Raw genomic sequence first — 27,276 nt, 5'->3', positions numbered from 1 at the left:
AAGAATTGCTCGTGGGAGATAAAAGACAAAATGGCGCGTGCATTACAAATTAATCTTGTGCTCAATTGAAAGTGGTCACTTGAATGTCAGCAACATCTGCACACACAGACTAGTTACAAGCCATTTATTTTCAAGCCCTGACCACACCAACACTTTGCCCCAACTTCTCTGAGTGCACTTGCAGCAGCTGCTGATTGATGGGATCTGAAATTGACGACAGCTCACCGGTGAGTAGCTGGCTGCCATCTTAAATACTGACCACCCCTTTGCAGACACACAAACCTATAGCTTGTGTCAGGGTCAGTTGCAGTTTTAAAATCAGTGGCCGTTCATTATTGACTCAGAGGTCTTCATGTTGCCAAGGTGACAAAACAAAGCACAAGTCCCGATACTGCTCGCATGTGAATTCAGGCACCAACATCTCTAAATATTCCAGATACGTGGACTCCACCTTTGACCCCCACTGAGCGACAAAATCATCTGTCCATAACTCAAATTAGTTTATGTCACTCCACATGAATGTGCCTGTCAGATGTGGAGTGTGTGCCTCACGCACATGCTCGGCCCATGTGTATGCATTCTTAGGATATACTGGGTATTTGCTCGTCTCCAACTATCTGAGCCCTAGAAAGGATCTGCAGTTTCATGTGACAGGACCATCCCTTTGGGTGACCGCTTCTTCCAACCAAAACGTATCCACACACACCCCCCTCCACCTCCCCTCCTCATTTGGAAGTCAATAAGAGAGACCCTCCAGAGATGCAGCCCCTCACTATCACAAGACCTCCCCATTTGAACAGCGCTGTGAGCAACAAGGGAATCATGCCTGTGCCCAAGAAAGCAGGTAAGAAACCCTGGACACCTGAGTCCCTATGGGGGCCTGTGAGGGACATTACACAATGAGAGTGAAAGAATCACCTGTTTGTCTTTTATCAATGAAACCATATTACAATTAGCCTTTGCTTATTCATCAAATCAAGTATGGGTAAATTGCAGTTGTATTTCTTAACAAATAGAGAAGGTAAAATCTGTTATACTATATATATACTACAACTATATAGAAAGATACAATTGGAATTCGTGGTTCTTTGCTTTTGAGATGTGGCCTTAATGAGTTTTTTTCTGCTCTTCTGCACTGAAATGCATTTTCAAACTATAACTTATTTCTTACTATTAGCAGCATTAGAGGGTTTTCATAATCAAAATCATATTTTGGTTTCTTTATTTTTCTCTATTTTTAGGCAACGCTATTTGTAAATGTCCAGATTTCCCATTAAGATCAATAAATGCACAATAACTACAGAGACATACCATTTTGTGTTATTTTGGCCATTTTTAGTGTGTCACCATTCAAGCAGATACAACTTGTTTATTACTTGTCGTGGTGTTTTATTATCTGTTTTCATCATATGCTTCAAATGGGGTTAATTTGCTGTTGAGTTACCTCATGTTGACCATCTCTGTAAGTCAGCACCTCACCTTGGACTCTGGCATTCTTCTCTGGATCATTAGTCATGTCAACAAGCTGCATGAACGATCCTCTCACGGGGCGGTTATGGTTACTTCTGAGCTTGTGGCGTCTCTTTCCGAATTCCCCTTAATGTCACAGCCTCATCTGTCTGTCTTCCTCGTTTCTCTCCCGAATCGACAGGCCTGTCTCAGCTCTGTCACTCCTGCAGGTATTGTCCCTCTCCTGCTTCTTTCTGGGTATTTCAAATCCAAGCTTGGTGTTTCCTGGTCCATAATAGCTTCCATAACTCAAACCTCCCTTACAGGAGGATTCACAGATCAGTCCCTTTTCTTTTTATACCAGCCCTTTTTAAAATACTTTTCCTCTTGAATTCCTTTTCCAAGAATCCTTCATCCATCTGTCCCTCCTTGTGTTTTTATTTCCTTCCCATCTCCACCTCCCATGTGCGCAGGGCTTTCAACCAGGGAGTCTTGACAGGAGGGATGAGCTGGGGCACACGCCAACTATGCTCATCTCTCTCCCATCTCTCACTATTTTCTGTTCTTGCTGTCTCAGTGGGATGTTTTGAACCTGATCTGCAGAGGTAATGTAGCTCTGTCCCACTGAAAGGGGAATCTGGGGAGGGAAAATGTCTAAAATCGCCAACCAAACCAAACAGCCCTCATCAAGATCCACCCTTGACCTGTTGGCGACGTCACTTCTTTAATAAACATGTGCTCCTATCATGTTGTGTGTGTGAAACCTACTAAAACTCATCTCACTTAAGATCTTTGGAAGTTATACACTAATCCAACTCGGTTACTTTTTCTGTTCAAACTCCCAACAGCTTCATCATCCAATATCCCTGACTTGATTCTGAAATATTTCAATGCCTCACACCTCACTCTTGCATCGCACTCCATCTCCTCCGCCTCTCTATCGCTGTGATGTTAAGTCATCAATCTTTTTGACTATCCGTTTATCTCCGCGGGGCTTTCCTGTTGATCCCGCTGGGTGTGGACAGGCATCAGCCGGGGCTTAACCTCCTCAGAGCAGCCGCAGAGCTGGTCTGTCTCCAATCATCCACCACACTTCTTGCCAGCCTGATATCTCAATCCAAGTTAACCCGAGGTCATGGTGACCGCCTCGGTCCCCTCAGATAGAAGCCAGAAACATCTAAGAAATTTGAAAATGGATATATTATATACGTCCATCTCCTGATCTGTCCTCAGTAATTCCTCTTAATGCCCGGGTGAACCCAGCACTTTTCCACAAGGATTTTCTTTCATCCTGTCTCACCTGCTGTGTTCCTTTATGGACGAGACAAATGAAGTGATCTGTCACCAGCATCTCTCTGCTCCAGCGGTTTCCAAACGCTACGTAACCTTCACTCTCTGTCCTGCCAAAAGTGTCTTCCTCTACCCATGCTCTGTCTATCTGCTGGTCAGATGGACGGCGCTACAGCAGGCTTGCTGCTGAAGTCAGTAAGGACATGTGGACAATATCCAAACTCAAATCTGCTCTGTAATTAGACTGCAAGCCTCGGTATGGTCCAAATAATAATCCTGCATGCTCAGGAAATTATCATATTTTCTGGTTTTCGTGGCTGGGAGTTAGATTTTTAATGACAGTATGGTAATTTAGACTTTAAAGGAGGAGCCAAGGAACTCTGCCTTAGCTAACCGTTTTAAAGTTGGCCCTCTCACAACACATTAACCACACTTAAAAGAACCGCAGGCCAACACGATTCAGGGAAAGCAATGCCACCCACTCCATCTCATCCAAACGACTGCAGACGTTACACCAGCCTCCAGTCTGTCCTCCTGGTTGCTATGCGGCTGGCGTCCCCAGCTGAGGGTCACGCAGGCTGGATTTGTGTTTCCTCGGGCTCACAAATGACGCGGGATAAATCGTCCCACCTGAAAGAGCTGACTCTCCTCTTCAGGCACATGTTCAGCAGCACCGCTGTGATCCAAATGGAGTGAGCATAACAACACAGACTTGGCTTCCTTCTAAAGCGTTTAAGTTACTGCGGTGTGTTCAGTGTAAACAGTGTAATGTCTATCTATTTCCCCTTTGTTTGCTATACATATTTCAAGACGTTAATAGACTTTTGATTACTGCAACATACTGCTTTGCTTTGACTACTACTGTATAATAATATGGGATTTCACTGTGAAACTGGGACTTTATAGCTTATTTCTTCCCACATTTTTCTACAGTAGCTCAGAATGGACAAACCAAACACTGGTTCTAGAGAGAGCCTCTAGCGTTCTTACGTTACCTGAAGGCACCGAAGTTCTCCGACACGCTTGTGAAACTGCGGTACCGTGAGCTGCAGAGTGCAAAAACCGTCGTACCGCCAGCCGCTCTCTGACTGCCATTGCTTGAAAATAGTTTTTTTTTTGGTGTGAATGGCCTCTGATCAAGGCCAACGGCGTTACCACGGTTTGGACCTCGGCAGCTCAAGGGAGGGGTGAGCAGAGGGGTATTCAGTTGGTTGCAATCTGCAACCACACCACTAGATGGCACCAAATTGTACACAGTGTCCCTTTAATAGAGTTCCCAAAAATATCAAGTACGTCCAACTGAATGAAAGGGAAAAGAGTATAAAAGAAACAAGATAATGTAGAATTTTTCCATTTGCTGATATGATGAAGCCATAAAAACATGCCATGTTGGGTTTAAATATTTCTCTCAATTTAATCGACACACATTTTCAATAAGTGGAGCAAGCTGACAGAATATACACTTGTGATATTCTCAAAATCGGTGGGAAAATGCAATTTTTAAAAACTAGTGGTTATAATACGTCTTATAATAAGTGTAGAAAGCCTGTCCTCAGGCCCACTAATGCATTTACTACACGGCCGTGATCTGTATGAAAATCACACTTTGAAGCCTCCTTATATGGAATCAGGAAAATTGAAGCTGTTCTGTCTAATTTTGGCAATAGCAAAGGACACAGTAAATAAGCTCATGTGGTGATGTAACAGTATGAACGATGAGTTGGTTATCTGTGTGAAATGTGAGAAAGCGTAACTTTAGCAAGGATGACTTATTTGCGCTGAGGGGGGGGGGACAGATGATGATGACCTGACCGGCCAGTATTGGATCACAGTTTTCTCCGAATGTTAAAAGACACAGTGACTCACGAACTGGAGGAGGAACAGATAAACACCAAATTGTAATACCAGCCCACAACATGACAAACGGGCCCTCGGCGGTGTGAAGTAACGGCGTCATACAGAGATGTTCTTAGAATACGACTCCCTGCTGTCAGGGGCCGTGATGTGTGTCCTTCTCAGATGTATTCTGTGGCCTCCAGATTCCTTATGTTGAAACCTAAAACGTCATGAATCGGTGCTGAGCCGACACAGCACACACGCTGCTCTGCTGATCGACTGTATGTTGAGCGTAGAAGGGGATTTACTGTCAATGAATGGCAGCCTGACAGAAGTGTTGATGGAGGGAGAGGCTACGGAGAAAGATGAGAAGCTCTGAAGTTGCTGACAGCCATGGTTGGTGCCACCTTAAAAAGTGTTGTGTATTAAAGAAATGTGTTAAATGTGTTCATATATGGCCATAAAATATATTCTATATATATATACACAGTGGTTGAAGAAGTATTCAGATCCTTTACTTTATCTTTGATAAAGGAATGATTTTATTCACTTACTTTATTGTATTTAAGTTGTATCATTTGATCCTATTTAATTGATGTTTTCACATTGTTTTACTAATATTGCTGTTGTTATAGCTTTTATGTTATTTTATTACACTTTTTTGGGCTCATGTAAATGCATTGGTCTCAAATGTGAAATTGCTGACTTGATCTTGTTGTATTTTCGACTTGTGAGTCATCTCTGAAGAACATCACTAACCACAAATAAAGGTTGATTGATTAAGAAAAAAATGAAATACCATACTCTAAAAATCCTCCATTACAATTAAAAGTCCTGCATTAATAAAGTATATATATATATATATATATATATATATATATATATATATATATATATATATATATATATATATACAGTATCTCTTTGTCTTTTCACATAATTGCAGCGAAATGACACTTTTTTACTTTTTTCTTTTGCAGGAAGAAAAAACAGCAATGCAGTAGAAGGTAAAGAGCAACGTTTGCTGTTTGTAAGATAAAGAGAACCATTGATTACATGAAATAGATAGTGTCATGTAAATGTGACTATCCACTGGTCCATGAAGTATGTCCTTCTAATTCTCTTGTTATGTCGCCTATCTGTCACCTCAGAGAAGCTGCCGCCTCCGTATGAGCCAAATGTCCCTGAACCCACCACCAGGGCTGACTTCATGAAATGTACGGTATTTCTTATTGTTTAGGAGCATTTAACCATCTTGTGAAAGAATTCATAATTAATGCCAAACATGAATTCATTAATGTATTGGCATAAGGTGTGTAAAGAGACAAAAGTAATTAAAACTATTTCGTAATATTTTTCCTAATTTTTCCTAACAATTCCTAATTGTAATAACTAATAAATTAAGTTAAATCTTTTATTTACACATTTACCAGTAAATGTAATATAACTTTTGTTTCTTGGGTCATTTATACATGAATTTTATAAACCCAGTTAAATTTTCAATATATCTTTTCATTACCAAATACAATGAAACAGTGGACAAGTCTGATAATAAGATGAGAAAAGCTCTTTCTATAGGAGGTGAAAGATTTTGTGCTTAACACATTTTTTTAAAGAATACAACAAGCGACAATAGAAGGTCTGCATGATTACAGTAGTATTTTGTAGTCTTCTTTTTGTAATTAACAAAACCCTGTATTCCCCATTTGGATGTGCAGATATTTGTGCCATGTGTGGAAAAAAAAAAAATCTACATCCTGTAACGAAGCAAAAGTCACCATGACCACTGTTCTGTGGATTTTTTGGTCAGTTTGGTCAAATTCAACTTAAAAACAAGATATTCAATTTAAAATGTGTATTTAAAGATGATACTGATAACTATGGGACTGATTTATGTTGCTGAATGTTCTCTGCTTCCTCCTCTTCAGGTCCCATCTTCATGTGAACTGCCTCTTCATCTCTGTCTTTCTCCTGTCTCTCCTCTCAGATTGGCTCCCGCTCTCTCTGGATGATAAAACTGCACAGAAGCTGTTGTGGATCTCGGAGGGCGGGTCCAAGGTGGCCCGCACGTCTGATGCCGTGTGTCCGTATCCCAACAGGCCTGAGAGATATGAAGACTCACCACAGGTAGAACGGCTGTGGAGTGTTTACACTGCAGGAAACTATACGGTAGAAAAGAGTTAGATTGACTCACGCTAGTCAATCTAAGCGTGAGGATCTGCCGGCTGTTAGAGGTTAAAACCAGTCTCCTTCAGTGGTGGAAGAAGAACCTCCTAAGTACTGTTACAATAATGTGAGAAGTATTACAAGTAACTAGTAACTACGCCTGTTTGATAAGTGTAGTTTATAAAGTGTCGTACAATATTTCCATTCCAAACGTACTGGAGTAGAAGTATAAAGTATACTTAAGTAGAAACATCTCAAACAAACAAAAAAGAAATTGAGTTTAATGTTAAACTCTTTTTGTCTAAAAACCAAATCTATTCAGTTTACAATCATATATGACAAGGAAAAGCAACAAGGCTCCCTTTAAGAAGACTGTACCAGGGAATCAAGTATCAAAACAGGTGCAGATTAATTTCATGAGGATTTAGTGATATCGATAAATCAACTAGGGACTTGTTTCTTTTAAAGGGGACATAATGTCTTTGTCATTTTCTTCTTTCTCTTGTATTTTGGGTTTCTACTAGAACATGTTTACATGCTTTAATATTCAAAAAACTCTTTATTTTTCTTTAACTGTCTGTCTGAATACACCTGTTTCCCCCATCTGTCTTGAGGCGCGCCGTTTGAGCTCCTGTTTCTTTAAGACCTTTCAGCCCGGTCTGCTCTGATTGGCTTACAGGAACAATATGATGCACCTTTACTAAAGCAAAGGGAGCAATACATGCTAATGAACCTGCTACGTGTGATAGGAAGGGGAGCCAAACCTGATTGGCTTGTTTCATCACGTTGTTTGATCTAGGCCCAAAACTGACTGGGTTGTCTTATTTTCCGTTTGTGGGTTGAACTGTGGAACTCCAGACACCCACATCTATGTCCCCTTTAACTTTGGACTGCAGCTCACCTCATTTCCCACTGTGCCTCCTCCCTTCTTCAGGTGCTGTGTAAGGAGAGTGTGATGGGCTACCGAGGGTACTGGGAGGTGGACTACGACGGCTGGGTGGTGATCGGGGTGGTCTTAGAGAGCGCTCCGAGGAAGAGCCAGGACGCCCGAGGTCCCTGCGGCATTGGGGAGAACAACAGCTCCTGGGGCGCCGGCTGGTCTGGTTCCTGCTTCCAGGTCTGGCACAACAGTGACAACGTGGACGTCCAGCTCCCCATGGCCTCCGCTATGGGCGTCTACGTGGACCAGCCCGCCGGCATCATAAAGCTCCTCACGGTGGAGGGAGAGGGCGAGAAGGAGGTGCGGCTGATTCACAAGTTCAAAGCCAACATTCAGGAGAAGATCTTCCCCGCGTTCTGGGTTGGCACAAATTCGTTCTGCCTTCTTCGGAAAAAGGATCAGTGACACAGTAAAGAGCTGAGCATGAAGGGAGAGAGGGTCAGTCGTGTAAATCTAAGGGAGGGAGGGAGATGCAGAGCTTGTGATGTTTGGGGAACAAAGGTTGTAGTTATAAAGCAGAACTGAAGCACGTTGTGACATTTGCTTTCTCTGGTTGCATGAAGAAAGCTTATTCATCTCATCAACAAAGACGGCTACCTATTTTATTTACTATTCTGTCTGTATTTATGTATTTTATTTAACTTAGAGTTTTAGACAAGGTATTGTATGATTTTGTAAGTCGCATGTAATGGAGTGCTTGTTTAACTCAAGCATCTTTTTTATGCCAATAAATTCAACTATTATGTAATAACACTGGCATTGCGTCAGCTCCTTTTCTTCACTTCAGAAGAGTGCTGAGGCCCTCTAGAGGCCTTTAATAGCATTGCATCCACACACACACACACACACACACACACACACACACACACACACACACACAAATATACAAAGACAAGTCTTTCTTTCTCTTGGTGTTGCTCCTTTATTTGAAACAGAAAAGTAGTCAACAGAACATGTATTTGTTTTGAAAATGTCAGAGATGGACCTTTTTGTTTCTCTTAAAATCAACCCATCACTCTCTCTCATACAGTCACTTTCTCACTCAATCAGTCATTTTAACAAGATATCTGGAGCATCAGAAAAGAACAAGAACAACCTTTAACTCAGTGTTGATTTACAATCATTCTATCTGTCATTCATTGGCAAAAAGTCCAAGTACGCGTTATGAGGAGGTGCCGGTGTCCTCCACTCACATGTCGAAAAGCCACAAGCTTCGTGTTAACTCAACCATTTCTCTGGTTCCTAATCTTTAAAGGAATAGATTGAGTTTTTTTTTTGTGGGGGATGGAAAACATAAACAACTGGCTTGTTGGTCAATTTCCTCAGTAAATGATCGGAGCATGCAGGAGAGACACCCATGTGACCCTGGGGGGTGGGGGGGGGGATCACTGGCTCCTGTGCTAATGCTACAACTTCAGCAAACACTGTGCTGAATGAGCTGGCAGACGCTCAGCTTAGCTTAGCTTAGCTTAGCATGAAGACAGGAAGCAGGGGAACCCGCTAGCATGGCTCTCTCTGAAGTTCAAAAATACTAGCAACACTTTTAAAGTTCACTGATTAACAAGTTGTATTTCTTTTGTTAAATCTCTACACACGCAGAAATGTAAAAACATCCATTTTAAGGGGTAGTTACACACAAAGTATTTTTTGGCAAACAACACCCAGGACCACACACTTGCTCTCCTCGGTTAGTAAACCATGCAGCAGTGAGTGGATGGATGAGCTGCTGGTTGTCAAGAAATAGTTAGGAGACGTAACTTGTTAGTTTACACTCCCACATGTGGACCAACAAGTGATGTAACGTGAGTATCAGTCAGCTTTAGAGGTGTTGGCAGGTGTAACGTCAGAGAAAGCCAGGCTAGATGTTTCCCTTTGCTTCCGGGTCTATGCTAAGCTAAGCTAAGTTAAGCTAGCTCCCAGGTCTAGCTTCTCGCAGAGAGAAACATTTTTTTTAAACTGTTCCTTTGAACGAAGTCATGTTTCAAGAGTGCCTAAACTGCCCTCTTAGCCACATATATACCGTTTAATGTAACGTAGCATTTAGCTAGTACACACCATGATAATGCTGCTGAAGCGTTAGCATGCAGCACTGGAGCCAACGATCAGCTGGGCACAGATGGCTGCTCTCCAAACTCCCATCACCTCCACACAGGGAAAACTTTCCAAAAGCTTTATTGGCACACGAGGTGCGTCACGATTAACAAGAAGCCAGTTAGACTACTATTCACCGTTTTAGTGCCCTTGTTGGTCAGTGCTGTGAGGCAATACACACACACGTCCTGATGTCCAATCCTAATGTAGTGTTGTGGGATATGAAGAAGCTGCTATTGTGGCATGTGTAGTGACAAGGTGGGGGGGGGGGGGGGGGGGGGGGGTATAGTGTTGAAAATGTTAGTGTTCACCACATTTCTTTTTTTTCCTCAAAGCAAGTGCCGTTAATTTTGGTTAGAGGGAAATAAACGGAGCAGCTAGCTTTAACACTGTTTCACATCCTGCTCGTCACGCCTGCCAGCCAATCCGTCATGACGACCTGTATCTCTCCCTCTATCCCTTTCTCCTTCTCTCCACTGGCCTCTCTCTCTCTCTCCCTCTCCCTCTCCCCCCCTCCCTCTCTCTCTCCCTCTCTCTCTCCCTCTCTCTCTCTCTCTCTCTCTCTCTCTCTCTCTCTCTCTCTCTCTCTCTCTCTCTGTCTCTGTCTCTGTCTCAATGCTTGAGGGAGAAGTCCCCTGTGTTGAGTCGGGGCCGAGGCAGGGCCCCAAACATTTCAGTCCCGTCACTAGCTCCGGGGGCCAGCAGGGCCTTCATACTGGCAGCGATGTGCTCCAGGTCAGCAACGCCCATCTGAAAGAGAAAAACACGTTAACATGGATCCAGAGAGAGATGTAACATCCACACACTCTCATATACAAGGTGGTTAAAAAGAAGAAAATCTGGACTGAAATGAAAAAAAAATAATAATGATGAAATGTACTGATGACTTCTTGTAAGATTGTTTTTCTTTCTCTTGGAAAACGGTGTTTGACATTCTGAAATGTTATTTGTAAAATATTTGCCCGGCACAACCTGGTCATGGTCACATGAACTGATGGAGCATCAGAATACTGAGAACTGAATAGTTCCTTTGTCTTGGTCTTACGACAGCATTCAATATGTCAACTGACATAAAGAAATATATAAAAACAACAGCTTGCTTAATCATCACTTCTTTCATTTTCTAACTTTCGGGATGTCTGCTTTTGATTTTAAATGGAGGATGATGGAAACTGTTTATAAAGTCAAACGTTCTTCCATGATCTGATAACCTGCTCCAAAGCAGAATAGGTTGCAATAGGATCAAACTGCAGCCCGAAGACAGCTGGCTAACCCACTAATCCCCCAGAACATTTTAATCTCTGCATTCAAACCAGCCGGCTCTGTCCTCTTCACGTGTGCTCACCCGTTCTCCGCTGTTGCCTTCTCCTTGAGCTCTGGTTCCTCTGCAGCCCCACACCGGCACCGACACAGGCAGCGAGCGGGCCAGAGCCATGGAGTGGGCGTGGCGGGAGGAGAACGAAGCCTGACTCATAGCCATGCCGCGCGTCGGTGGAGGAGCGTCCTCGCTCAGAGAGCCTAGGACAAGGTAGAAAAATGCATGTGGATGATGCACTGATGTGGATCTAATGTGTGACTTCTCTCAAGTCAGCACGCCAAACTCCTACCATCGGTGCTCTCCTCCTCCCCGTCGGACTCGAAGAACGGCTCGCAGTCCCGGGACAGAGAGTCCTCATCCATGGAGAAGACACCTGAAGCCAAACAATGAGAAATCCCTTATAATGGACGCACATCAGAGCATTTAGGAATACAGATGAACCGGGTCGCTCCTCACCAGCACTTTCATTCCCATAGGGTCTCCTCTCATCCATGTCCTCCTCCTCCTCCTCGTCCTCACACTCTTCTTCCAAGTCCACAATCCCAGACCTTTGCCTGCCCTCCTCGGCCTCCAGGGAACACTTCTCCCGTTCCCCGTCTCCGTTGCCGTTCTGCACGCCGCCCTGCCCGCTCACAGGTCCTGAGCTGTAGATTGACGGGTAGCTTTGGGAGTACAGTCTGTTATTGGGACTGACTCCGCCCGCCACGCCGTCGCCCGTAGAGCTCTGTAACGACAACAAAGACGGTATGAATGGGAACTTTTTTTTTGGGGAAAATGGCACAGTGAAGCAATGCAGCACAAGCAGGTCATCTCACCCCCCTGCTTCCGGGGTCAGAGGTCAGGTCAACCACCAGTTTGGTTCCTCCCTGTCTCCCCGCCTGGCGTATGTGCTTCTGGGCCGTTAGCATGGTCGTGGAGTGCAGCACGCCGATGTCGTCCATGTAGCGGCGCGCCGACTCTGCCAGAAATCCTTGACCCCACACGTTGTAGGAGAAATCGCACTCCTTCGGAAAGGCACTGCCGCTCCCCAGCTTCCTCGTCCCGTCTCCGCCGCCAGCCGACAACCGGAACTTCTTACACGCCGTAAGGATGGCCAGATCGCAGCCCGACTTTTGGCAATACGACTCCGCAGCAGAAAGTAGCACCAGCCAGCTCTCTTTGTGGTTGTCTGGGATGTCCGGCTCGGATGACTGGGTGATGGAGGCCATAATGGTGCGAAGTATGGTGTTGACAGTTTTCTAATATGACCTGATGAGAGAACTGAGTAATGCTGATGATGAAGAGTTTTGAGGTTCAGAAGCTTGGATAAGGTTGGATTTCGGGGGCCACTGAACTTAATGCAGTATTAACAGGTCACTTTGGTAGCTGCGGTGGATTTCACTTTGCTCAAAATGTTGAAAACAAAATCACTTAACTTGTCTTTCTCCTGTCCTGCTGGTGTTAGTGTTAGCACTGGTGAAGATGAAGGGCGAAAATAGAGAGGCACTGGGTGACTACAGATATGATATATTCCTTACACGCTGGAGAGCCAGGGGAGAGAAGAGATGGTGCTGGTGATACCTGCACAAAACAAAAATAAATGAACAACATCAAGGTTAGCTGTACAAGTTTAAACGGCAATACATATAATTATAAATGGATGATTTGAGAGATTGCACATTTAAACAACCTGCTAAAACTAATCTGTCTGCCTGTCGCAGCCTACACCACCTCCATGAGCTGCTTTTACACCAATCTGTGCTAACTAATGCTACTGTAGCTACTGTACCGTTAGCTGCTGTCGCTTTATAATGACCCTGCTCTCTATTGATCCCCATTTACTGCCATATCTGCAGTCGTATCTCTGTCTTTGTTTTAGTCTGCATGCTGCGAACTTGTTTTTCCTGCACGGCTACTGTCGCCGCTGCAGCTGTTGTTGTTGATCTTGTTGTTTGTTCAGTGTTGTGTGCAGCCTCCTCATGACAGGACCACATTTCACCTCCATTTTTCAGGCTTTAGCAGGAGCCGAGACTCGCGAGTATAAATGACAGAAACGAGGTCAGCCGTTCACCTACCTGTTCGGTTTCTTTCATCCACGTTTCCAGGTGTTTATCAATCATAAACTTTACTTCTTTATTGTCATAGGTATTCTACATTCCCCCACGGTTTCTCTCCCCTAGCTAGGCTCTACACCAGCAGCAAACTAGCAAAGATTAGCAACGGCTATTCCGGCTAAGAGTTTCAAAATAAAAGCCGTGTCAAAGACACAAAGTTCTGTGAGGAAACTACATGGAGTCTACAGAGGATTCACAATCTGTGTATAAATATTTATTTTTCGTTCAATGTCTCCGTTTATTTCAATGACAATCAAACATGTAGACGCAGTTAAACATAAAATGTACTGAATGTATAATGTGATTATTTTATTTTGTTTTAAATCTGCTCTTATCCGGTTTACTTGGCAGGCTAATTTCGCGCAGCTCTGACGTCACCTGTTTACTGACTTCCAACGCACGTTGCAGACGTGACCGAGCTCTGTGGGCGGGCTCGTACTTGCCTTGTTCTTGTGCACGTGTACGCTTCACCTACTCCTCCTCACCGAAACCCTATCCAGAGCCGTGTAAAGAGAGAGTCGCGTCAACAGAAGTTCAAACTGCCTGATTGACGTGATTCACGAAGACTTCAGATAGATCCTAGTTCCAGGAAGTACCTGGCGGTCAATTTGCATGCCTCGAGGTACCTGCCTTGTTTATATATTTTTGGGTAAAAGTTCCCTTGTTTAAAGAAACAGAGTGACATGTAGTGGCATCTAGTGGTGGGGTTGCAGATTGCAAGTAACAACAAACCCCACCGTTCACCCCTCCCTCTCCCAACATGTCGGAGAACTACGGTGGCCCTCTGGTAGGGATAGCTTTAGGATTGTATATTTAAAAAGAACTACGCTTATCAATATTATTCTCTGCTGTTCTTTTTCACGACTAAATAATTGCTTTTAAAAACCTAGAATTTTAAAACTTTAACTTCTTTTTTTTTTTTTTAAAGAAGTTAGTTATAGTTTAGATAAACTAAAGTAAATATACTAAATATTGTTTCTAGAGCAGCAACAGTAATGCTTACAATTGTTCAATTGTACAATGTGACTATACAATGTCATTCATACCTCACTGACAACAAATCTGAAATGGCAATAAAATAAATAACATTCTTGAGTGAAGTTATAAGTTATACATTTTTGACAAAAAATATGAGGTGACTATTTCCAATGCAGTATATTTGTGTGGACATTAACACTATGGCTTAAACTCAACGTTTTTGGGCTTTGCTGTAAAAAGCCACCTCAATCGTTGTCGTTCCTCAGTTTATGTAATGTTTTTAACATTTGAAATAAGACAAATATGAATGAACTTAAACACATATTTAAAGCAAATGATTTTACATGGACACAATGATATGAAATCAGCAAGAAATATGAAATACCATGTTTCAGTGCAAAAACAACAACAATAATGACAACAATAATACTCTTTATTATGATCTAATATTCTTTAAATGAACAGAACTGTCATAACGCCATGTTGTTACACACTCCCTGACAGTAGGTGGCGGTAGTCTGCCGTTAAATTGAATAAGAAGAAGAAGAAGACGTGACTCTCATTAGACGGCTCTGGTGCTAGCTACCTAACTAACAGGTATCAGCCGTTTGTCCGCAAACAATTGGACAAATTGGTGGAAGAAAGACCGTAATTAAAATCGGTTTTGTAGCTGTGCTGTAGCTTAAGTTAATGTCACACACTGAAGGACATTTTGGGGTAATTAGCTCACTTAGCAGGCTATTGTGCGGTAGCTAGCTGGCTAGTTAGCTCAAGACAACGTCATAAGAAAGAAAGTCGGAAACAAACGTGGTGGTCAACTGATTAACGGTGCTGCCGCTGCTGCTGTCTGTGTCTGTGAAACAAACCACCAGCAGTGCGACAATGAATATCGCTAAAAGTGGTTATCGCGTCTTTTCCGCAAACTCTTCCGTGGCGTGCACAGAATTGGCCAAGAAGATAACGGAGTAAGCACGACTGGTTTTCTAACGGTTCCTTTTAACGTTACTGACTGCTAATATTAACTAGTGTCTTTGCAATGAACAAATGAATGAATCGGTACTTTTCACAATTGGTTGCGTTCTGTCTGTAAACGTGTGCTCGTGCTTCACAGGCGGTTGGGAGTCGAACTGGGAAAGTCTGTGGTCTTCCAGGAGTCTAACAGAGGTGAGGGGGATATCATGGCTCTAAAGGGGGAAACACTAACTAAAAACATACATTAACTTTTGACTTACATCTGTATTACAAGAGCCAAGTAACCAGAGGTGTGTTTAGAGAATCACCTCTTTCAACAGTGTGACATGTTTGAGCATTTTGTGCACATAAATCCACCACAGAGTGTGAGGAACAAACAGACTGATTGTTTGAGCATGGTATGGAAGTTCAGTTATTCTGGAGGTGAAGCTGTAGCATCAGGAAAATGCCCCTACTCCATTTATTAAGCAAAGTATCGGGCCATATAATTAGAATTTTTGGATTTGCATAGTACACGCTCCGTTATCCACAGCAGCACACGACTGTGGATATCTTCCCTTTAATCGTTCTATCGCGTCATTCTGAAATCTAAAGCTCTCATCGGGCTTGATAAAGATCTGAACACCCAGCTGCCGCCGAGCTCAACGTGACGAGCAAAAGCCCTGATCCAGTAACTGATTGCGACCTAATTCTTTCCATCGCGACAGAAACTAGAGTGGATGTGAAAGAATCGGTGCGAGGGCAGACTATCTTCATCATCCAGACCATACCGCGGTGAGTTTAATGTCTTGAGTTCTGCTCAAATCACCACCTGTAAAGGAAATCTTGTGTCCCGGTCGTTATGCTGTCGCTAGCTAAAGTTTAAATGGTTTTTATTCTTCTTCAACCCCTAACCAGAGATGTCAACACGGCCATCATGGAGCTGCTGGTCATGGCCTACGCCCTCAAGACGTCTTGTGCGAAGAACATCATCGGGGTCATTCCTTACTTTCCCTACAGCAAGCAGTGCAAGATGAGGAAGAGGGGCTCGATAGTCAGCAAGTTGTTAGCGTCAATGTTAGCGAAAGCAGGTAAAGAGAACGACATGAATGTCCGCCTGTGATTTGTGTGTCTTGGTCAGTGGCGTTGTGTTTTGCAGGGATTTCTTTGATTCGTTCACTCAGAACTTTGATCTCGTCGTCGTCGACGGTGAAGCACCTCGTTAGCCGTGCTGTTAATCTGTCTTCTTCCCCCGAAGGACTGACGCACATCATCACCATGGACTTGCACCAGAAGGAAATCCAGGGCTTCTTCAGCTTCCCAGTGGACAACTTGCGAGCCTCTCCGTTCTTGATTCAGTACATCCAAGAAGAGGTGAGCAGCCCGTTTTGTGTGTGTGTGGGCATTGGTAACCCCACCAATTAACCCAATCAAGCTGATTATAAACATTTGTTTGTTCTTTGTCCCGTCAGATTCCTGATTACAGAAACGCCATCATCGTGGCAAAGTCCCCCTCAGCAGCTAAGAGGTAACCAATGGAATGTGTTTTTTTTTTTTTTTTTAAAGTATGTCATTTGCAGTTTCTGTGACTAAATATGTGTGAATGAGCGTGTTTTCTCTGTTGTCTCTAGGGCTCAGTCCTATGCAGAGCGCCTGCGTCTGGGTCTGGCTGTGATTCACGGCGAGGCTCAGTGTTCAGAGTCAGACATGGCCGACGGGAGACACTCCCCACCGTGTGTACGCAACACCACAGGACACACCGGGCTGGAGCTTCCTCGTAAGAACAGCGACACCCACTCTGTTGATTCTTTACATTGTTTTTGGTTTCTCACAGATTCCCCTTTTTCTTTGTCACACCATGGTCAAACTCAGCCCGACATTTCAGATTATTCCTGCTCGTTTTAACTCCTCAGTGCTTCACGTTTACGAAGCTCCACTGCGCTCATGATACACATCACAGCCCGACACGGCTTTCCGTTTGTGCTAACCTGTTTTCGAGCCGACGATTCTGCCGTTTCTCACTCGTACCATCGGCCATACTCTCAAGAAGTTGATTTCCTGTGTCACTGCATGTCTTTAATTACAACGATACACCACATCCACTCATGCTGCATCCTCCGCCAGCTGCAACTCCTAACATGCAAAGAGTGACGTGCTTAAAAACCCTAGAATCACAGTCCATGCCTATTTGTTGGCACATGTCGTTATCTATATTTAGTGAGAAATACTAGCGTGACTCTGGCTCATAGCTCTGAACATATTCACGGTGTTAACTCCCGGTTCAACGGTTCAGTGTGAGAAAATATTGAGCGATTGTGTCGTTGGCAAATGACGTATTTGCGTCCAGTGTTGATTTAATTATTCAGTAAAGGTATTTCTTGTGTTTCTATTCCCACCCTTGACTTAAAACATCCTCCGATGGAACAATGACTTGCTTATTAATTGATTGAAAGCATAACGAGTCCGTGTTGTTGCTGTGACACATTTAAGCTTCCTGTCAAACTAGTGAGAGGATTTTCCAAGTCTCGGCCTCATGTGTTTTTTTTTGTCATGTCAAATATTTGTGCATTTTGTGTTAACGTGGTGTTTATTTGTTGGCAATAGCAGGCAAACAACAAGCTCCGTTCCCCGGCATAGAGCTCCCAAGTACGACCGTAAACATAACTCGCATCTGACTATGAAATGATTCCTCTTCAAATGGTTCTTCAATTGGTGCATGTGCAGAAGGGTTTGCGTTGCATCTTGTGGAATTACAGTCTGCATTCTTGAGGCGCGAGTTGATGAAAAAAAAAAGTGCACAAACTTGATTTAGTGCGCAGACGAAATCTTTCCAATCAGTGTGCCACACACACACACACACACTCTCTGTCTGCACGGCATGCTGACTCACATGTTCACTGCACCGTTCTAAGATTCCAGACAGTCCTTCTACAAGATGGCCAAACTCCTCCTATTTTTGTTTTGTTGTGATTTTATTTTGAAATCCATGAATCAAAACAGCCAATTTTTTGTTTTTTTATTTACTTTCCTTAAATATCTGGACTCATCTTGCCAATCAACACATGGTGCCTCCATATGACACCCACTGTTAAACAGCTGCTTAACGGTTGATCCTCCCTGCATGCGATGAGGACGAAGCATGCTGTTGAAAGCTAACATCTAACGGTGGGAAGAAGAGACGCAACGAATGGGATTGTTGGAATGTCTTAAGCATTTAATCAACGTTTTAATTTGCTAATTCACTGATAATATTTACTACACTAACATTGTAATAACTTGTTGCTGATAAAATCATTTAAGGAGAGAGAGAGAGAGAGAGAGAGAGAGAGAGAGAGAGAGAGAGAGAGAGAGAGAGAGAGAGAGAGAGAGAGAGAGAGAGAGAGAGAGAGAGAGAGAGAGAGAGAGAGAGAAAATCCAGCAAGGTGTCCTGCAAGGCATGCTCCTCCTGTCTCTGCTTCTTTATACTTCCTCCTCCACAATGGGCTTGACTGGCTGATTGTTTACCAGTTGACTGTTTCCTTCTACCCTTTGAAGAACTACATTTACATGCACAACAAAACCTCCATTGCTGACAATCTCATTATGTGCCCAAAAGAAGTATTTAAGGGGTCACTTAAAACACGCTAGACTGAGCTCAGGAGCTGGTGTGTAGAGCACCAGGTTACACACACACACACACACACACACACACACACACACACACACACACAAAGTCTGTCACAAGGTGGAGACTGTTCATGTTGTCTTCAACATGTTGTGTTTTAATGTCTCTAGTTGTGACAGCTGATGTATAATAAATGTCTTTTTTCAGCAACTAAACTCACAGGACACCAGAGTGTTTACAGCTCGTTAAAACAAAGCAACATTTGGGTCTGATAGGATTGCATTGATAGATGTGTAGATATGAATAATGAAGTCGTATTGTGTGCATGTAAAAGTAGTTGCTGCCAGCAGTGATGTTCGACTGAGGAATGACCCCAGAACATTACCAAGTGTGTTTTGAAGAAGCCCTCATCAGTGCTTGTCAGCCACTGTGTGTGTGTGTGTGTGTGTGTGTGTGTGTGTGTGTGTGTGTGTGTGTGTGTGTGTGTGTGTGTGTGTGTGTGTGTGTGTGTGTGTGTGTGTGTGTGTGTGTGTGTGTGTGTGTGTGTTCAGGCAGCTGATTGGGTATCCTGGGCAGAAGCCCCGGTCATTTTGATTTTTGCATGGCATGTGCTGTACTAAGTTTTTGGCATTTCAGTTCAACCTCTTAGGGGGGCATAGGTGGGGTACAATGGGGGGAAATAATTGAAAGCGTTGATTGCCATTTTAAATTTATTACAGCATGGTGTTAATCTAACATACATCCTACAAAATCATGTACATAATCCAGTAACGGCCCCATAATTAAAGGGTGCAGATTCGCCTAAATCGCAGAACTTTTTTTCTCAACCCAATTTACCCAATCTACTGAGATTTTGATTTCATCGAGATGAAACACACGTGAGCGTCCCAGAGCTGCTCTCGCAGGTAACGCCTTCTGCTTTCCTCTTTCAGTAATGATGGCCAAGGAGAAACCCCCCATCACGGTGGTCGGAGACGTGGGAGGGAGGATCGCCATCATTGTGGTGAGGCGCTGTGAACTCGCCCTCGGCTGCTGCTCTGCCGTCTCGTGATCTTTTAGACTTAATGACACTTTCTTCCTGTTGGATATAAGAACGTTTGAGTCACAGGCAATAAAACATACAGATGCTCAATTCGGTGAAAACGAGGTGCTTTGCTGCTGCAGCCTAACGGGGTCTGGTGTGACCAGCTGATGGTGGCGAACATGTTTAACAGACAACACTGAGTCAATCCGCTGACTTGATGTTTTGGCATTTCCTTTTTTATCCCTTATTAATTCTTATTTATGGCCACAATAGTTCATATGCTCCTGCCGTTATCCTCATCTACTGCATGATGCTGTGAGTCCGCCCACTGATCAGAGACGCCATGACAGAGAAATGACCACAAAAAAAAAATCAGAACTCTCTTTTCTTCTTCTTCCAGGACGACATCATAGATGATGTCGGGGACTTTGTCGCCGCTGCTGAGATCCTGAAGGAGAGAGGAGCGTATAAGATTTATATCATGGCCACGCACGGCCTGCTGTCCGCTGACGCTCCACGCCTCATCGAGGAGTCGGCCATCGACGAGGTGAGGAAAAACCTTCCTGTTCATACTGTGCCTGATCAACAAGGAAGCTAAAGAGCCGACGAGTGACACCGTTCCCCTTTAGCGCTCGTCTGTTCTCTCTGAACACGATGTAAAGGATGATACTTCCTCCTGGTGGAGGAGTTTTCAGCTGCATTAACTTAGCTTTTACTAGAGGATCATTATATTGCAGTTGTATTTCTGTAAACTTTTAGTTTCTACTATCCAGTGTTCAGAAAACAATCGTTATAGTAAAAAAAAAAAAAATTGAGTGCTGGATTCAGAAGTTGTAAAATTTCTCCTCCCATCAGTTTATCTATCTAAGATTTAAATTCTGTAAGCACACTAGGAGTTCACAGGTGAAGGAGGCAGGAAACAAGTACACAAGTGTAGTTTTTAAACATAGCGTCTCGAGTTTCCTCCTGACTTAATCCTGGTGTCACCTTGCCATTTTTAAAAACCCTTTCAGTAGCTTTTTAGTTTGAAAGGACACCGTCTCATTGAGTCTGAACATTCTCTGCGGTGGTCCATCCCTCAGGTGGTGGTGACCAACACGGTCCCCCATGAAGTGCAGAAGCTGCAGTGTCCCAAAATCAAGACCGTGGATGTGAGCATGATACTGGCCGAGGCCATCCGCCGCATCCACAACGGAGAGTCCATGGCTTACCTGTTCCGCAACATCACGGTGGACGACTAGAGCGAGCCGGAGGGGGCGAGGTGGGTGTGACCGAAGACCGGTGAACTCCTCCCCCCAGTGCTGTAAAGAGAAACATGCTAATGTCATGCTAATGTCATGCTAATGTCTTTGTGTCCTAATTCATTGAAGGAAGTTTAAGTAGTAAGAATTGCCCAAAGTTATTTAAGTTAAAGGTGTAAAATGTATTGAGTAGGTTGAGAAATGCATCTTGGGTCTTTTTGAGAAAAGATGATAAAGAAGCAAACGAATGACTTTCACCTTTTTTTGATGCATTCTGTCATGTTTCGAAGCCGCTCCTCGTCTCGCTGCTCTTCCAACTTGAACAAAAGATTTGTATTAAAATAAAAGTTGCTTAGTCATACACTGCCGTACCTCATAACTAATGACTGAGAGGAACCCGTCTGTAATAACAGCGCCGTCTGTGGGAGTGTTTGGTGAAATGACCTGTCTGACGCAACACGGTTCTCAACACCTGTAGAAATGAATGAATCATCATTTTATATTGTGTGTGTGTATATATTAGGGGGTCAGTTCAACAAAATGAGAGCAACACATATATATATTTTCCTACCTACTCTTAGAGTTATCTCTGAGGAGAGTTTTGGTTTAATGCTGCGTCTGTGGTTCCTGCTGTTAAGTTTAATGTCATTTACTTTATGATGCTCAAATTATCAACATGCTTTGTTTGAACAAGTGAAGACGTGAGGCTTAAATAATTGATGTAGCTCTACGATGTTCACAGCGAGGTAACTTTGACATTTCTGGAGAGGTGAGTAGTTAAAAGATTAGAACGCCACAGATGACGTTCTGTGGTTGATGTCTACTGTAGCACTGTTTGATTTACATCGTTTACTATTTCCTTTTCTTTGGATGGACTGACCCTATAATGATCTCTAGCAGTAGACTCAATATACCTATTCTAACGTAGTGCTCATTGAAATGGCTGATGACATCACATCACATAAAAGCCTAAAGGACGTTCCTCGTTGTAGCCAATGAACTACTCCTTACTGCCGGGTTCCTTCATGTGCTTCTTTAGTTACTGTGTTTCTAAGCAGTCAGTGGATTTCCTTGTTTTAAGTGCTTGAGTTGACCTCCGGCTGGATCCTCCTCATCATCACAGAACTCTTGATATCTGCTGATGTGACTGAAAGGCTGCTTGTGTACTTCTGTGCTTGAAACTTAATTCTCCCGGCTGGAGGTTAGCGATGAATAAACCACAGAACCCGACCTTATTCCTAAAGCTCTCCATCTGATTTTCTTCATTTTCTGCCGCGCTCATTTTTTTGACATTTGTATTGCTCGTGTATTAAGTGCATTACAGCAAACCAGCATTGACTTCTAGGAACCCGAGTGTTACTCCAGCACCAGAACGTTCTAGACGAGTGGACTGACTGGCTCCTCGCTTTAGGTCCCTCTACAGCTGCTGCTGCTGCCGGGCTGCTTGAGTTGTTGAACTGATGGGACATGTGTGCTAAAATAAATTGGCCAACAATAATGTGAATTATATGCATGTTTAGTAAGTTGTCACTAACCCTCAGTATGGTGTTGATTATCTTGCTGTTTTTTCCCCATTAAAAACAAACGCACCTGTTTGCTGTTACTAAGAGGAAGTTGGTGTGTTTCTGTACTGATGGAGCCTTTTGCTCAGAAAGATGTACTTAATAAGCCAGTTCACAGTTTTTGATTTTGTTCTGATTCCGCGTGTTGAAAGAACGTCTTCCATTCAGCAGCACTGTTGGCCTCTTTCTTTTTACCGTATATTTTTAGTTGTGGACACTGGATTTCTCCTGAGGCCTGTTTCAGAGCTACATGCTCACGCTGCTGTTGTGGTGGAGGTTGTCGGTGTCACATGCCGTTGCCGGCTCTAATGTTCCCTGTCATTGGTTCTTCATCGCGGCTTCTCTGTTTGCTTGTCTGTGATGTTGAGGACGTACGATTCAGACGCTCACACGTCTCTGTGGAGCTCTGCGGCGTCTTCTCCATGTGTGTCCAAATAAAACCGTTTCCTCTTGCTGTGCCTCGTCTCTACTAATCAAGAATATATATATATATATAATATAATAAATAAATATAATAAATAAATATATATTATATATTATATTATATATTATATATTATATATTATATTATATATTATATTATATATTATATTATATATTATATATTATATATTATATTATATATATATATATATATATATAATATATATATATAATATAATATATATAATATATATATATATATATATATATATATATATATATATATATATATATATATATATATATATATATAATATATATATATATAATATATATATATATAATATATATATATATATATAATATATATATATATATTATATATATATATATATATTATATATATATAACTACATTTTATTAGGCTGTAGTTTGGAATAAGGATCTCTTCCTCTCTTTAAAGAACAAATTAAATTGTAGATGTGTTGCATTAATGTGACAGACGACATTAAATCTTAAACTATTTAATCGTGTTTCTATCAAATATTGATTTTGATCAGAAGGTTTAAGATTTCAGAAAGATTCATAGTCAAAATGTATTATTTCAGTGCAGATAAATTAGCTTTTTGGTTCCAGTACAGGTGATGTTAAGAAACTAATTCAGCTTGGAGTCTGATCGTAATGTCGATAATGTTATCTGCAGATATTTGATGAGCAAAGCTGAAAAGGTAATAAGAGTCACATGTAACTCAAAATTTAAAATACTGCATATGTATATGGGAAGTCCTACTTTTTGAGGTAGACATTCAGTCCTACAGCACATCGTCATGAATGAAAGCAGCGGATGCAGTGACAGTCAGAGATCTTATACTTGTTCAGAACTTCTCAGGTACCTGAACAAACACTGAGGAGCTTTGACCAAGTCTAGGAGCAGAGACGAACCCGGAAGCACTCATTCATGGCAGTAATTCAAAACTCTGCTTCAGTCGGTCTCTGAAACTCATCTGTTGACTCCGTTCCAGCAGAGTTGTCTGAATGGCTTTCGTTCTGTAAAGTGTGTCTGTCTGTGAATGGATAGTTTGAGTTCCCACCTGAGCTTTAAGAAGATGGTCTGCCTCTCCGTCCGTCCGTACGCCGTGTTCCGAAACGACGAGTTTGTGTTCTGCTGTGGAACCGAGCGAAGACGGCAGTTTAAACGGGACACAAAGAGGAACCAGAGGTCTGATAATTACAGGTCACTTCCTCGTCTGATTCTGTAGAAACAATGCACCTTGTATCTGAACGCTTCTGGAAAGAGGAAGCATACCTTTTTCTTTTTTTTTTGGTCTCCCTTTCTGGGCCTGTGTGACTTTTTATCTGGAAATGTTAGTCACCAGCACTTATGAAGGGCTCTTAAGAGAACATCAGTACATCATTAACAAAATATACTGATCCATTTAACCATGTTTCATGGCAGGTGGAAAGTGTTATTTTTATAAATGTTTTCTAGTAACTTATTTTTTCAAAACAGCATTGTCAGAGGTGCTTTAAGTTACTGTAAAGAGTTAAATGAATCATGTTATTTTATCTCGTGTATTCTAGCAGTCGCTGGAGGCACAAGTGGAGGAAGCATGTCTAGTTTTATTGGTTCCCTTGTTATGTTTTGTGTCATATTGTTTGGAAAGACCTGCTTCCTCATATTGACGTACGGAGAACATTCATCAAATGCCTGCGCTGTTTGTAAATGTTGACCACCGGGGGGCAGTACAACACAGAACAGAGCGATGTGTTGGACCAATACAATAATCTATAATTTACTTTATTTCACCAGGATAACCCACTTGTTTTAAATGCTGCTGGGATTTATTTGGTACGTACATCACAATCACCACCAATCATTTTAAATACAGTGATGCAACACTTCCTGCTTTTATACTTTTTAAAACTTACATTTCTGGTCAGACCAGCTCAGTTCTCAAGATAAGAAGTGTTGTCAACACTCTGAAACTTGTAGTAGAATTACAGCCATCCAATATGGCGTTTAAAGAATGAACGAATACCTCCATATGTTGTGACATAACCCCCCCCCTTCTCACACACACACACACACACACACACACACACACTTCCTTTTTTATCTGCTCAGAAAAGCAAAGTGAAATAACATCGATGTGACTGGAGGTATTAGCAACATTTTATTTATTTATCTTGAAATAAGCACTGAATAAGATCATCAAATATCCCCTTGGTCTTTGCTTTTATTGTGGAAAATAAAGAAATACCCTTTAACTTCTCTTCACTACAAAAAACAATATTTATTAGTCAGACACAAAGAGACAGAAAACACCAACAAGTATGCATTTAAAAATGTCCGAGTTGCAGGACAGGCTGCACAATAATTCACGACGTAGTGTTTGATGTGCTTTCACACTATAAACCGTTCTCTGTTGTTCACTTCGTAACACTATCTCACGTCGACACGCTTTTTGCATAAACACCCATCACTTCACAGTTATTGCACATTTCTAACACCAAGAACGCTTGAAGATGAAACCTGACATACATCTGAGCATCATTTTTAGACATTCACAGTAAGCAGTTTCACTATTTTCATTATTCAAACAGATGTTCAACCACTCCTGTCACATCTGGTAGGTGGTATCTGCTTCCATGGCGACGTGCCCGTCCTCACTGCAGCGTCTTAATGCCTCCAGTGGTTTTGTGGGTTTTTTTTGTGCCAAGTCAACAGACCTCAGTGTTTCAGAGTCTTAACACTATCAACACTGTCTCTGGGTAGGTATCTCCTCACCAACAAAGCCCTCTCAGTCTCTCCTGGGCGGGTTTCCTCTCCGTCTCCTGCCTCCACATCTCTATGCGATGAGGCAGCTGTCGTTCTTGTTCAGAGGAGGTCGTTTGGCGCTCTCCTTGGGGAAGGTTTCCCGTCTCCGGCACAGCGCTGGGCTGAACCGACTGGGCAGGTTGGCCTGCTGGAGCAGCTCTCTGAAAGCCTCCAGCACGTTGATGTTGTCTTTGGCGGAGGACTCCAGGAAGCTGTGGTTCCAGTCCAGCTCCACCGTGGACAGCACGTCCTTGCTGGACACCTGGCGCTCGTTGCGGCGGTCTATCTTGTTGCCGATCACCACGATAGGCGTGTACTTGTCCTCTTTTACCTCCAGGATCTCGTCTCGCAGACTCTTGACCGCGTCCAGGGATTGGGGGTCGTCCACGGCGTACACCAGGGCGAAGGCGTCGCTGCTCTGGATGGAGAGCTTGCGCATGGCGGGGAAGGAGTAGCTGCCGCTGGTGTCCATGATGTTGATGGTGACTTTGACACCTGCCACCTCGTACTCCTTCCTGTGGAGCTCCTCCACGGTGCGCCGGTGCTTGGGCTCAAAAGTGTCTTTGAGGAAGCGTTGGATGAGGGCTGTCTTCCCAACTCCAGCCGCTCCCAAAAACACGAGACGCACCTCTGTCTTCTCTTTCACCTCAAAAGACATGATGAGCTCTTTCTGAAGAATTCTCTCCTCCCTTCCTGTGGATCCTGGTTTGATGTCGGTGATGGAGCTGGATGCAGTTTCTGTTGAAGAGGATGATGGTAGCAGACGCTTGTGAGTGTGCCTCAGTCGGGGCTGCACTTTTTTATTTATGTTCTCACATCACCTGCCCCCTTCTGCTCTCAGCCAATCAGGAGAGGGCAGCATCTCCCGCTCCCTGAGCTTGCAGCAGCCAATCACAGACACTCATGCAAAGCGAGACGAGTAAGAGTGGAAAAAAAATGGACGAGAGAAGAACTTCTACTTTAAGATCTGTGTGTGTGTGTGTGTGTGTGTGTGTGTGTGTGTGTGTGTGTGTGTGTGTGTGTGTGTGTGCGCAATGCAGACTTCAGAGTTTGTGAAGATCAGCGATGATGCAGTCTGTTTATTACTTAGTCATACATGAATCATCCATTACACACTAGTTAATGAATTATGCAGATGTTTTAACACGTGCTCTAATATTGATTTTTTTTCTTCAGATCATTAAAGGAACTACATTGAAGCCTTTGTTTGAATTGATTTGGTTATTGGTTCAATTTAATGTTAGCAACCTGATCAGCAAAAGATAAAAGAATGATACGTTTAATTAAAATACATGAAAGTATTTTAATAATAATGCATAATCAATTGCTTTTGTTTCGATCATGAAATACAAAATTCTGTCAAAACTCCACACTGATGAGGTAAATATGATGTTACCTTTTATCTGGACACAGCCGCTGATGAAACGTCCTCGGTCTCATTTCGTAGCTGGTCTGAGGATCTTCACGACATGGTCTTCCTCCATCTGCTGAT

At 42.8% G+C, this 27,276-nt stretch overlaps 4 protein-coding genes and 1 long non-coding RNA gene across 6 annotated transcripts; 2 read left to right on the top strand and 3 right to left on the bottom strand.

The window, feature by feature from the left end:
- Window positions 1-822: 822 nt before the first annotated feature.
- zgc:195001 (uncharacterized protein LOC567531 homolog) lies at window positions 823-8,086 on the top strand. Its single transcript, XM_068727869.1, has 4 exons — window positions 823-844; window positions 5,727-5,792; window positions 6,563-6,702; window positions 7,676-8,086. The coding sequence occupies exons 1-4, from the start codon at window positions 823-825 to the stop codon at window positions 8,084-8,086; spliced, it is 639 nt and encodes a 212-aa protein (XP_068583970.1).
- Window positions 8,087-10,356: 2,270 nt separating this feature from the next.
- Window positions 10,357-13,287, bottom strand: akt1s1 (AKT1 substrate 1 (proline-rich)). The gene is made up of 6 exons (XM_068727980.1): window positions 13,145-13,287; window positions 11,906-12,650; window positions 11,547-11,814; window positions 11,380-11,463; window positions 11,118-11,290; window positions 10,357-10,522 (listed from the first exon to the last, which is right to left on the bottom strand). The coding sequence occupies exons 2-6, from the start codon at window positions 12,296-12,298 to the stop codon at window positions 10,385-10,387; spliced, it is 1,056 nt and encodes a 351-aa protein (XP_068584081.1). The 5' UTR covers window positions 12,299-12,650; window positions 13,145-13,287; the 3' UTR covers window positions 10,357-10,384.
- A 1,429-nt stretch (window positions 13,288-14,716) lies between these two features.
- Window positions 14,717-22,995, top strand: LOC137885598 (phosphoribosyl pyrophosphate synthase-associated protein 1). 2 transcript variants are annotated; one of them, XM_068727918.1, is made up of 11 exons: window positions 14,717-15,126; window positions 15,273-15,325; window positions 15,841-15,907; window positions 16,031-16,203; window positions 16,371-16,486; window positions 16,585-16,640; window positions 16,744-16,889; window positions 17,717-17,758; window positions 19,649-19,719; window positions 20,141-20,287; window positions 20,823-22,995. In XM_068727918.1, the coding sequence occupies exons 1-11, from the start codon at window positions 15,044-15,046 to the stop codon at window positions 20,979-20,981; spliced, it is 1,113 nt and encodes a 370-aa protein (XP_068584019.1). In that variant the 5' UTR covers window positions 14,717-15,043; the 3' UTR covers window positions 20,982-22,995. The 2 variants fall into 2 exon arrangements, with proteins under 2 accessions (XP_068584019.1, XP_068584020.1); XM_068727919.1 differs by lacking the exon at window positions 17,717-17,758.
- LOC137885599 (uncharacterized) lies at window positions 19,421-24,236 on the bottom strand. Its single transcript, XR_011104833.1, has 4 exons — window positions 24,058-24,236; window positions 21,240-21,298; window positions 20,952-21,041; window positions 19,421-19,794 (listed from the first exon to the last, which is right to left on the bottom strand). It is a non-coding gene; the product is annotated as an uncharacterized lncRNA (long non-coding RNA).
- Window positions 24,237-25,235: 999 nt separating this feature from the next.
- Window positions 25,236-26,567, bottom strand: rasd4 (rasd family member 4). The gene has a single exon (XM_068727949.1). The coding sequence runs from the start codon at window positions 26,440-26,442 to the stop codon at window positions 25,816-25,818; it is 627 nt and encodes a 208-aa protein (XP_068584050.1). The 5' UTR covers window positions 26,443-26,567; the 3' UTR covers window positions 25,236-25,815.
- Window positions 26,568-27,276: the final 709 nt, after the last annotated feature.

The sequence above is a fragment of the Cebidichthys violaceus genome, unplaced genomic scaffold, assembly GCF_023349555.1.
Source record: "Cebidichthys violaceus isolate CVI_PGR_0920_01 unplaced genomic scaffold, fCebVio1.0.p SCAF_40, whole genome shotgun sequence".
In the NCBI taxonomy this organism is placed as follows: Eukaryota; Metazoa; Chordata; class Actinopteri; order Perciformes; family Stichaeidae; genus Cebidichthys; species Cebidichthys violaceus.
This window is presented reverse-complemented; position numbering and strand designations above follow the sequence as displayed.